At 42.7% G+C, this 12,092-nt stretch overlaps 1 protein-coding gene across 7 annotated transcripts in view; it reads left to right on the top strand.

Annotated features, from left to right (window-relative positions):
• Nucleotides 1–12,092, top strand: part of PRKAG3 (protein kinase AMP-activated non-catalytic subunit gamma 3) — a 36,304-nt gene that overhangs the window by 13,908 nt on the left and 10,304 nt on the right. For 4 of the 7 annotated variants that reach the window (XR_006104012.1, XR_006104013.1, XM_042467526.1 and 1 more), the window contains exons 9-11: nucleotides 1,589–1,754; nucleotides 3,532–3,569; nucleotides 9,642–9,788. Coding sequence is in view for 5 of the 7 variants with exons in the window: in XM_042467526.1 (XP_042323460.1) it covers nucleotides 1,589–1,754; nucleotides 3,532–3,569; nucleotides 9,642–9,788 (351 nt within the window). In the remaining 2 variants the exon portion in view is untranslated. The remainder of the gene's footprint in view (nucleotides 1–1,588; nucleotides 1,755–3,531; nucleotides 3,570–9,641; nucleotides 9,789–12,092) is intronic. The other 3 variants (XM_042467564.1, XM_042467555.1, XM_042467544.1) reach the window with 1 other exon arrangement.

Raw genomic sequence — 12,092 nt, 5'->3', positions numbered from 1 at the left:
TTGGAAATGTAACAAAAAGACAGGAACAATGTTCCACATATGGTGGAAATGCAAAACTGCAAAGAAAAATTGGAGAAAAATTACTAGAATGATAGAAAAGAAACTGGGGCAAATAACATAATTCTGGGGCAAATCGTAAGTTACCATTTGCCCCAGAATTATGTTACTCAATATAACGGAAGGTTTAAGTTTAAATTTGATTGAGGAAAAAAATTAACATATTAATTTATCTGATAACTGCGGCACGAACAGTATACATACGTCACTGGAAGTGTAAGGAAGGTCCTACAACGGAGGAATGGTTTATTAAAGTTCAAGAATTTGCAACAATGGAGACACTGTCAGTGATGGATAAAGGAGACTCAATTCAACAACACAAGAAAAAATGGGAGAAAATAGCTGAACTCTGGGGGTAAATTCTGAAGAAAAGACTGTTTTGTTTTGTTTGGATACTCAAAAAGTCCTGGTACCATTGTTATATTCTGATGTTTATACTTTTGTATTCATCTATCTATCTATCTATCTATCTATCTATCTATCTATCTATCTATCTATCTATCTATACGGTATATAAATCATAGAGTGCTTAGGTTCTTTCATGATCATCTAACCTGACCTTCTGAAACTCAGTCAATATATGAAGAGAATGTTATACTAAGTAAGCCTTTGGTCCCATCCAAAAGGGCTCTGCTTAAGTTCTTACATGTTCTTATGTTCAGTTTAGTCTCTAAAATGAAGGATGGCATTCAGTATATAGGAAGTAAGGATATAGGAAGTGGGTGGGACAAGAACGAAGTCGGCAATGAAAAAGTGTGCCTCTGAAGAGGAAGTGTACTGGAATGTCAATAGAAGAGTTCAGAAGAGGATTTACTGACACCTTGGCCTTTAGAGGTGAAAAGCGACTGCTTATGCAGGAGGATGGGAGCAAGAAATGGGACCAGCTCCAGGTTTAAGGATGCCCTTGGCAAAGAACCTTCAGGTGGAGTCTCTCTTGCCTTGGTATCCACTTCCTTCACCATTGTACCTTGTACCTTGGCCAGTTTACAAGCTGACAAAAGGAGCAGCCACTAAATCTGCACTAGGCTTTTGGAAGCTGGCACTTCCATTTTCTACAGTGTAGGAACAGGAGTAGGAAAGTCCAGCCCATCCTTGATTTTGGGCTACAGAACCCATCAACTCTCACCACTGACCCAGCAGCATCAGGGGCGGTGTTCATTTTGCCCATCCTGGTTCTAGAGTGACACTATGTTGCCTTCACAAGGGAAGATTAAAATGATGGTTCTCCAAACCCAGCCAATTTATCAAAAGGAGGCTCACAACAAACATTAATTTTGACTATGGTGGGCACCAAGGCTGAAACCTTAATGCTATGTAAGTAGATGTTGCTTATTCCAGCCTTTAGGAGACAGGGAGAGTCACTTGGGAATTTAGGGACCAGAGGATATTCCACTTTCCATTTCATCTTGGTTTGCCTTTGCTAGATTCCCCTCCTGCCTCTTTCAAGCATCTCTGTCTTTCTTCCTGAACTATGGGCTCAGGAGAAATGCTTCACAGACTCTCCCAACAATCTCCTCTTCTTTCACTCCAGGGTGCTATGCTTCCAAAACCACGCTTCCTGCAGAGAACCATCCAGGAGCTGGGCATTGGCACCTTTCGGGATGTTGCGATGGTACTGGAGTCAGCTCCTGTTTACACAGCCCTGGAGATTTTTGTGGACCGCAGGGTCTCAGCATTGCCAGTTATTAATGACAAAGGTACTGGAGTGGTGAGCCCTTCTGCATTGCTCATCCCTGTCTTGTCAGGATTGGCTAAGTCTTGCTTACATTTTGGAACTTATCAGCTTCCTACTACTTCTTAGGATACTGAAAGTCTGTAGGCTATATGACTTTTTTATCCATTAGTTAAATTTATATTCATAACGCCTTCCATAAGATTAAGATGGTATACTTGGCTTCCCTCATGCCTATGTTATCTTCACAACAACCCTGTGATGGTCATAGTGAGATAGAGTGATTGGTCCAAGGTCACCCAGTCAGTCTCACATGGCTCAGTAACAATTAGAACCTGGATCTAACCGTTCAGACATAATCAGTGAGATGTTAAATAGGAAACTATTTTTAGATCTTATTTACGCAATCTTATGCAAAAATTATTGTTGTTGTTGGTTGTGTGCCTTCAACTTGTTTTCAACTTATGGTGAACTTAAGCTGTTTTCTTATCATGGTGTTTTCTTGGCAAGTTTCTTCAGAGGGGGTTTGTCACTGTCATCGTCTGAGGCTGAGAAAGTGTGACTTGCCCAAGGTCACCCAGTGGGTTCACATGGCCAAGCTGGGATTCAAATCTTTTTTTATATATTAATTCCTAGAATCCTATCTGCTAAATATTGGAAAAATGGAATGGCTTAACAAGGCACAAGGATAACTGTTGGTTAAACAGATAGATTTGCAAGTTTTGTTTACAAAAAGGATGAATTGCAAGCCTGAAAACTATTTATTTGTGACACACAAAAAATTAAGCAAGTATTAGACATGCACGCACACACACGTGTGTGTGCGTGTGTGTGTGTGTGAGATACTTGCTTAATTAGAATTAATTTTTTAAAAATATTACTATTGAAAATGTTTCTTTCAAAGGATCACAAGACCATAGTGAGAGGTCCATGGAACCAAGACGAAAATTGTGTCTTGTTATAGAACTCATATTGCTGGTGTGCCTCAGATTCACTTCCCAAACTTAGTGAACTAGTGAAGAAAGGGTTGAGCCTAAATATGCCAAAACCTACTTCTAGACAGTTCTTTGTAATGAGTTTCTAAACAACATTTTCTAAAAATATATCACTTCACATTTTATTTATTTTTTAAAATTTTTTAAACTTAATGAAAGTTGAAATTATACAGATTGTTATACAGATTGGACCATGTTCAGGACGTGGAGCTAATATAAACACTTTCCCCTATTGTTATTTGTTGCGTTAAAGTAAGTCATGAAAGAGCCCCACACTTACAAACTCTTCTGCTTCACTGAGAGTATCACTTGTAGGACTAGGTTTTGAAATCATGGCCACCATATTCTTGGTCAGGAGATAAAGGCAGGTTCCAAGAAACTTCTGGCTCTGTATCTGTCAGCTGGTGGAGGGAGGGAACATTTCACATTACATGTTGTCCTGTTCTCAGTTTCAGAACTCTAGGGAGAGGCTCTTAGGGCAGATGTTATCATCATTGAAGGATAAAAAATATTTCCTTGAAGATATACTGCTTACTGTCAGATTCTGATCTTCATTTTAATGATCAGAGAGTCCTACTTGCCAAGGCAATCACTCTAAACCCTTTTGGAGTTGATGTTACCACATATGAATTTAATTTATGTTCTCTGCTCTGTTACTAATCCATGTTTATTTGTTCATTTGTTTTAGAAATTTCGGTTCTGTTTCTCATGCCTGTTAGTCACATACAGTAAAACAGGTGACTTGGCATTATGCAGTAGGGCTTAGAATAATTCATAATGCTACCTTCCTTTTGTCTGTTTTTACAGGGCGTGTAGTTGGTCTCTACTCCCGCTTTGATGTGATTGTAAGTATGACAAGGACCCTCTTTTCATGCTTAGATTGCCACATAAACAGAAGTATTGTTCTGGACTAAACTGGCTAGGGATCACATGGAAGATAGAGCTACAGTAAATATGGGAAAAAGACACCTTTTAATAACCAAAGCAAAACAAAAACAGAATAGATATTCTTCCTGGGAGAGTGTGCTTGTGAGAAATGAAGTCAAGAAGGGTTTGGAGAACAGAGGAGAAGGTCACCTGGGCACAGTGCTGGAGGACATCTCCTTCAGTTTTACACTTTGCTTTTCACTACTCCCTTAAGGGACTTGTGAGGACTTGCTCAGAGGAAGTGAGCCAGAGACTTGCCTCTGGAAGGAGCTAGTAGCCAGGAGCGCTGTACATAACTATAGCCCCAGTTGTTTGAGCTCGCTAACAGAGTTTGGGGACAAAGGCCAGGCCCACAGGGGTTCTTTACACAGGTGTTTAACAGGAGAAGCCCACAGTCTTGTTCAGTGCCTCCTTAAGACTTTTCAGAATGGACACTGAGGGACCTGCTGCAGTCATCTGCAACACTTGCGGGATGTCCTTGCCCACAGATGTGGGGAACTTCACCTGCACTAAGTGCAAGTCGGTAGCCCTCTTAGAAGAGAAGGTACAGCAGCTGGAGGCCCAGGTAGCTACACTTCAGCATCATAGGGAGCAAGAGGTTTTCCTGACCAGAATGGACCAGACGGTCCTGGATGGGAAACACACAGAGAAAGTGGCTGGGGAGGAGGAGGTCACTTCAAACATAGCAGAAGTAGATAGTTGGAGGAAAGTCACACACAGAAGTAGGGAAACCAGGGAACGTTCTGTGAGCTTGCAGCTGTAGAATCAATTTGAATCTCTCTCTATTATCAAGCATGATGAGGAAGGGCAGCAGGGACAGACTTCAGGGACAGAGCAGGGGACCCTGGGAGTACCACCAAAGGGAACAGCCACTACTAAGCCTAGGAGGAGGTGTGTGGTGGTCATGGGGGACTCCTTGCTGAGAGGCACTGAACTAGTGGTTTGTGGGCCTGACAGGATGTCTCGGGAGTTGTGCTGTCTTCCTGGGGCAAAGATCCGTGATGTGACAGAGAGACTGACAAGACTTGTCAAGCCTACTGACCAATACCCCTTCCTTTTGGTTCATGTGGGAACCAACGATACTGCAAGGCACAGCCTTCAGAATATCATAAAGGATTATGAGGCTTCGGGTAGGAAGTTGAAAGAGATTGATGCACAGGTTGTCATCTCATCTCTTCTCACAATCGAAGGGCATGGTCCAGGAAGGGAGAGGAAAATAGCAGAGGTGAATAACTGGCTCCACAGATGGTGCCACCAAGAAAGGTTTGGACTTTTGGATTATGGTCTGAGGTTCCATGAGGAGGGACTTCTGGCAAGGGATGGGTTGCATCTCACACCAGTTGGCAAAAACATTTTTGCCAATAGTTTCAAAAATTTGATCAGGAGGGCTTATGTGGGGGAGGGAGACAGTATTCTGGAAGGCAAAAGGGCTGGAGAAAATAGTCAAACTGTCATAGAGGGAACAAGACAAACAGTGCAAGGACCCAAAAGTGGAAGGCAAAAAAACTTGCACAGGCAGCAAGTAAAGGGAACACATGGTCTTCCATGTCTCTATACTAATGCACAGCATGGGAAATAAGCAAAACACACTTCAACTCCTAGCACAACAAAGCAAATATGATATAATAGGCCTCACTGAAACCTGGTGGGATGAGTCTCATGATTGCAGTGTAGAAGTAGAGGGGTGTAACCTTTTCAAGAGAAACAGGCCAAATAGGAAAGGAGGAGGCATAGCCTTATATGTCAGGGACATTTACACCAGTGAAGAGATCCAGGACGTCAATCCTGGAAACCAGGTGGAGAGTATCTGGATAAAAATTCAAGGGGAGGGAAACAACAGGGATGTTATTGTGGGAGTCTATTACAGACCCCCAAGTCAGATGGAGGAATTGGAAGATGCCTTTCTAGAACAGATGACCACACACTCAGAAAGGAGAGATGTAGTAGTGATGGGTGACTTCAAGTATCCTGATATTTGCTGGAAGTCAAACTCAGCCAAATCCTCAAGGTCTAGCAAATTCCTCACTTGCCTTGGAGACAATTTCATTGTCCAAAAGGTGAAAGAGGCAACAAGGGGGTCAGCTATTTTGGATCTGATCCTAACCAACAGGGATGACCTAGTTAATGGAGTGCAAGAGGTGGGATCTTTAGGTGGGAGTGATCATGTTCTCCTGGAGTTTGTTATACAACGGAAAGGAGAAGCCAGGCACAGTCAGACATGCATTCTAGACTTTAGGAAATACTGGGGGTGATCCCATGGTCAGGAATACTAAAAGAGAAGGGAGTTCAAGGTGGATGGGAATTTCTTAAAGGAGAGATACTGAAGGCACACTTTCAAACAGTTCCAATGAGGAAGAAAAATGGGAGATGTCTCAAGAAACTAGGATGGATGACTAAGGAACTTTCAACTGAGCTAATTTTTAAATGGAACATGTATAAGAAATGGAAAAGGGGGGAAATCACCAAAGAGGAATTCAAACAAATAGCAATCATATATAGGGGTAAAGTCAGAAAAGCTAAAGCGCAGAATGAACTCAGGCTTGCTAAAGAGGTTAATAACAACAAAAAGGGCTTTTGGGGTTATGTCCGCAGCAAAAGGAAGAAGAAGGAAATGGTAGGGCCACTGCATGGAGAAGATGGCAAAATGCTAACAGAAGACAGAGAAAAGGAAGAATTACTCAACACCTTCTTTGCCTCAGTCTTCTCGGAAAAGGCAAAAGGTGCTCAACCTGAGGATAATGGAACAGAGAATTGGGGAATTTCAGCACAGAATAGGCAAAGAGATAGTATAGGAATACCTTGTTAATATAAATGAATACAAGTCTCCTGGACTAGATGAATTACATCCAAGAGTATTAAAAGAACTGGCAAATATAATATCAGAGCCACTGGCAATAATCTTTGAGAACTCCTGGAGAACAGGAGAAATCCTGAGACTGGAGGAGGGCAAATGTTGTCCCCATCTTCAAAAAGGGAAAAAAAGAGGATCCCAACAATTATTGTCCAGTTAGTCTGACATCAATACCAGGAAAGATTCTGGAGCAGATCATTAAACAGAGAGTCTGTGAACATCTAGAAAGCAATGCCATAATCACAAAAAGTCAACATGGGTTTCAGAGAAACAAGTCATGCCAGACAAACCTAATCTCTTTCTTTGATAAAATTACCAGCTTGGTAGATGAAGGGAATGCTGTGGATATAGTATATCTTGATTTCAGTAAGGCCTTTGACAAGGTTCCCCATGACATTCTTGCAAACAAGCTTGTAAAATGTGGGCTAGACAAGGTAACTGTTACATGGATTTGTAATTGGTTGACTGGCTGAACCCAATGGCTCCTTTTCATCCTGGAGAGAAATGACCAGTGGGGTCCCACAGCGGTCTGTCCTGGGCCCAGTACTATTCAACATCTTTATCAATGACTTGGATGACAAAATTGGGGGTGTACTTATCAAATTTGCAGATGACACCAAATTAGGAGGAGTAGCTAATACCCCTGAGGACAAGATAAAACTTCAGAATGACCTTAATAGATTAGAAAGCTGGGCCAAAGCTAACAAAATGAATTTCAACTTGGAGAAATGTAAGGTACTGCACTTAGGGCGGAAAAATGAAATGAACAGATATAAGATGGGTGACACCTGGCTGAACAAGACTACATATGAAAGTGATCTAGGAGTCCAAGTAGACCACAAGTTGAACATGAGTCAACAGTGCAATGCAGCGGCTAAAAAGGCCAATGTAATTTTAGGCTGAATCATTAAAAGGTATAGTGTCTAGATCAAGGGAAGTAATAGTGCCACTCTATTCTGCCTTGGTCAGGCCCCACCTGGAATACTGTGTCCAGTTCTGGGCACCACAATTTAAAAAGGATGTTGAGAAACTGGAGTGTGTCTAAAGGAGGATGACTAAAATGGTGAAGGGACTTGAAACCATGCCCTATGAGGAACCCCTTAGGGAGCTGGGGATGTTTAGGCTGGAAAAGAGAAGGTTAAGAGGTGATATGATAGCCCTGTTTAAATATTTGAAGGGATGTCATATTGAGGAGAGAGCTAGTGTGTTTTCTACTGCTCCTGAGACTAGGACCTGAAGCAGTGGATGCAAGCTACAGGAAAAGAACTTCTACCTCAACATTAGGAGAAACTTCCTGACAGTAAGGGCTGTTCGACAGTGGAACAAACTCCCTCGGAGTGTAGTGGAGTCTCCTTCCTTAGAGGTCTTTAAACAGAGGTTAGATGGTCATCTGGTGGGGATGCTTTGATTTAGATTTCCTGCATGGCAGGGGGTTGCACTGGATGGCCCTTGTGGTCTCTTCCAACTCTGATTATATGAAGCTCACACAAGTTTGTTATTGTGTGCCTTCAAGACATTTCGGATTTAGGGGAACCCTAAGTTGAATCTATCACTGGGTTTTCTGGGGCTGAGAGTGTGTGATTCAGCCAAAGTGAGTTTCCCACTGAGTTTCCATGTTCAAGCGGGAAACTGAACCTGATCTCCAGATTCATAGTTCAACACTCAAACCACTACACCATAAAGGAAAAAAGTAAAGGTAGTCCCTTGACATAAATGTCTAGTCATAGCTGACTGTAGGGGGCAGTGTTCATCTCTGTTTCTAAGCCAAAGAGCCAGTGTTGTTCAAGGACTGCTCTGGTGGTCATGTGGCCAGCATGACTGCACTGAACGCTATTATCTTCCCACTGAGAATTGGTACCTATTTATTTACTTGCATTTGCATGCTTTCAAACTGCTAGATTGGCAGAAGCTGGGACTAGTGTCACGTGCTCAGCCTATCATGCAGCACTCAGACCTCAAACTGCCAACCTTCTGATCTTCTGATCATTAGAACTGGCATCTTAACCACTAAGCCACCACATCCCTACACCAGAGCTGTGCCCAAATGTAAGAACTTGTGTTCTCTGGTTCCTAATCTAAGTCAGGGCTTTGCTTCAGATTATCCATGATGTAGCTAGGGCTGCAAGGTAGGGGCTGAAGTCCTAGGTCCCACAGCCCACGTTCTCTCCCAAGTAATCACAGAAGAATAGCAGCAGTGGCAAACAAATTTGGCATCAGCAATAGCAGCCTCTATTTTTTTTTTTTAATAACAAACACTTCATGATGAAGACAGGTGGCTGGGCTGGTATAATTTTCTACAGCAAAATGGCCCTTATTCCCAAGTAAATATGGCTATATTTGGGGAAGAACAAGCAAATTCTGTTTTATTCCTGTAGTTGTGATCTGAACATGAAATGTAAAACTTCACATGCTCAGAGTATTTCTCTATCTCTCTTTCATATGGCACAGTTTTTTTCTTGCTTTGTTTCTAACATACTAGGGGGATGGATGAAGTTCTAACTTAATACACCTGGTCATTCCTCTCACCCCCACAAGACTGTAAAATCCAGCATATAAACCTGCATGAAGCCCACTTTTTAGGTAGCCTTTGCCCCTCCAGATTCCTTGCACTGAATTCCTTCCATACACACCCCAAAAGTGAACTGCCTTTCCAGGAAGCCTTGAGAAGCAGAAAATGATCTTTAATAGGATGTGGCACTTTAATAGAATGTCCCCCCTGACACTTTTATCATTTTAAAGAAAGCTGTTCAAAACCACGGGTGGAGTACTTGTTGCTTCCTGTTTTGTTTTGATTTGTTTTTGGTAGTCTGGTCCCTGAGACTCCCAGGAGCAGAAAATTGACTCCCGGCTCCACTATGTTTGTTTGCTCTTGTCCAACATTACATAGTTGTTCCACTTTAAGCACTCAAAGATATAGTTCCTGCACCTGAGGCAGGAGCAGCATGGACATATCTAGAGCTCAGAAAACATACTTGCTAGACTGCAACTTCTAGAATCCCCAGCCATTGGGGAAGTGTAATCCAAAATAATAAAATTCCCAAGCGCTGGGTATGTTCCCTGGTTTCCTTGTCAAGTCTCCTGCCTGACCTGCCAAGGCTATTCCAGTCCTGTTCCTTATCTCTTTGCTCACTGTCCATAGCACTTGGCTGCCCAAAAGGCCTACAATAACCTGGACATCAGCGTGGGGGAAGCACTGAAGCAGCGCTCTGTCTGTCTAGAAGGAGTGCTCACATGCCACCCTTATGAAACCATGGAAGATATCATTGATCGTATCGCCAAAGAGCAGGTATGGCAGCAGGCAGGTGCAGGGGAAGATGGATGGGTAAGGATTTACATAAAATTTCCTGTGTGAAACAGTTTTCATCCCGTGTTCTCCAACATGCCCTTGATATCTGGTTTCAAACTCTGTGTCCTTTAAAAATGATCCTAAACCTTTTAATCTTCACCTTGTGCTGATGGAAGTCACATTGACACATTCTAATCCAGGCAGCTTCAAGCCTTCCCAGTATTGAACTTCACTGTATTCTAAGGGTAGAGAACATGTCTAAAGCATAGAATAATTATAATGATTATATTTCAGTTCCCAAGATGCTCTAGCCAGCATGGTCACTTATGGTTGTGACTTCATCTTGTGGCTCATCTTAGGAGTTTTATCACACTAGTGAGATCCCATGGGAAAACAGGAGTTAAACGCAATTTAACGTGAAGAAAACTCAGAAATGCCTGAAGTTTATCACACGACGTCACAGTTAACGTGAAATAATGCAAAGTTAAAGCGGAGAAAACTGGCAGCTTTTTACTTTTGGAACATCCTGAAAGTAAAAAGCTGCGGGTTTTCTCCGCTTTAACTGTGGTTTAACTTTGCGTTATTTTGTTTTAGAAGCAATTTGGTGTGATAAGCTCCCCGAATTTGCAAGTTTTGTTTAAATTCAAATGTACTTTAAATTGTGTTTAACTCCTGTTTGCCTGCGGGATCTCGCTACTGTGATAAACCACAGAGTATTGTTGCAAATGCCAATAGTCCTTACCAACTTAGGCCCTGAACAAACGGGCACCCAAGTACGTACTCTGTACATATGAGGGTTGCCTGGGGCCTACTCTTTTAGATGCCTGCAACCCTAGTATGTACGGAGTACGTACAAAATGGTGGTGCCCTGTTCACATGGGCACCACCATTTTGACGTAATGGACGCCTAGCGTCCGCACATCGCGGCACCCAGGTGACACTGCGCGTGTGCCAATGGCGCACTGCGGCATCACTTGCAAAAAGAAGCCACTTTTTGCGGCTTCTTTTTCCACCGCCGGTAATAATAATAATAATTTCATTTGTATCCCGCCCCTCTGAGAACAATCGGGGCGGTTAACAAAGTTAGCTGTTTGGAGGCTGAGGCTTCCCGCTGGCAGAAATGGAGGCGGCAGCAGACTGCCCTTTTTGGGCGGTCTGTATCCCGCCATAGTAGGGAGAATTGATGGGAGCTGCATTCTAACAACATTCCCTGTGGGCCACACATTGTGCTTTTCCAATTAGTAGTTGTGTTCCAATAGCAACAACCCAGAGGGCAAATCTGGTCTTCCCATATACCTCAATAGCAAGGACTCCTGTCTAAAGACTTGTAAACATAGGATGTGTATGCTTGACCAAGGACTGTATAGATGGGTGTTTTTTTTTCTGGCGTGGTGAGGGAGCATTTCTCCATTCTATTTTGTTTCATGGAGTGGCCTTCTCTAGTGAAAGAGTGAACTTACTAGAGCAGTCTTTCCCAACCTTTGTTCCCCAGGTACCGTTGAACTACAACTCCCACTATCCCCAGAAATGTTTTCCAGTGGCTGTGTAGGATATGGGTTGTGTCAAACAATATCTGGGGACCTAAGGTTAGGAAATATTGTGCTAAACTCTCAGAGGCCCTGGGCCTTGGTGAAGGGAGAGGAAGTGGTCAGAGGAAGCCATATATTGATGCCAGGGGTGGGGAGACAAATCCATAATTGGAAAAAGCTGGCTGGAGGATCTCCTACTGCAACACTTAACTAATAGAAATGTTTTTAAAGCAAGGCTTTGCTTGCAGGAAGATGGGAGGTGGAGAAATTATGTGCTCCCTTTTGGAATTATGTGCCCTTCCAATTAAAAAAAAATAGGGATGAAAAATGGAGTCTATTTAAATCAAGCCAGGGCTGCTAGAAGTTGCAATCCAACCATATTTAGAGGGCTGCATGATGACCTCATCTCTCATGTAAATGCAGTTTCCCTGCCTCCATCCAGCAGCGTTTAAAGGCCTAGCAGAATGAAGAGGTGGGCATTCTTTGCAAGGGTTTGGTGGACAGGGTTGTTGGAAAAGCTATAGAGTGTGAAGGGTATTTTTTGGACAAGATCTCTCAAAACCTCCCAGCCAAATTCTGAAAGTTATAGTCCAATAAAAGCACCTGTTCCAGATTTGGAGACGAGTTAGTGTCTTGGACAGTATGTGGAAACGACCATCAGATTCAGCAAAGAATGAAGGACTCACATACCAAATCTTCAGAGGAGAAGCTACGGCCAAAGAACCACGTAAAGGGGGATCAAGGGTAAATGCTGGAGATCTGCATGAGAGGCCAG

Source organism: Sceloporus undulatus, chromosome 1 (assembly GCF_019175285.1).
Source record: "Sceloporus undulatus isolate JIND9_A2432 ecotype Alabama chromosome 1, SceUnd_v1.1, whole genome shotgun sequence".
NCBI lineage: Eukaryota > Metazoa > Chordata > Lepidosauria > Squamata > Phrynosomatidae > Sceloporus > Sceloporus undulatus.
This window is presented reverse-complemented; position numbering and strand designations above follow the sequence as displayed.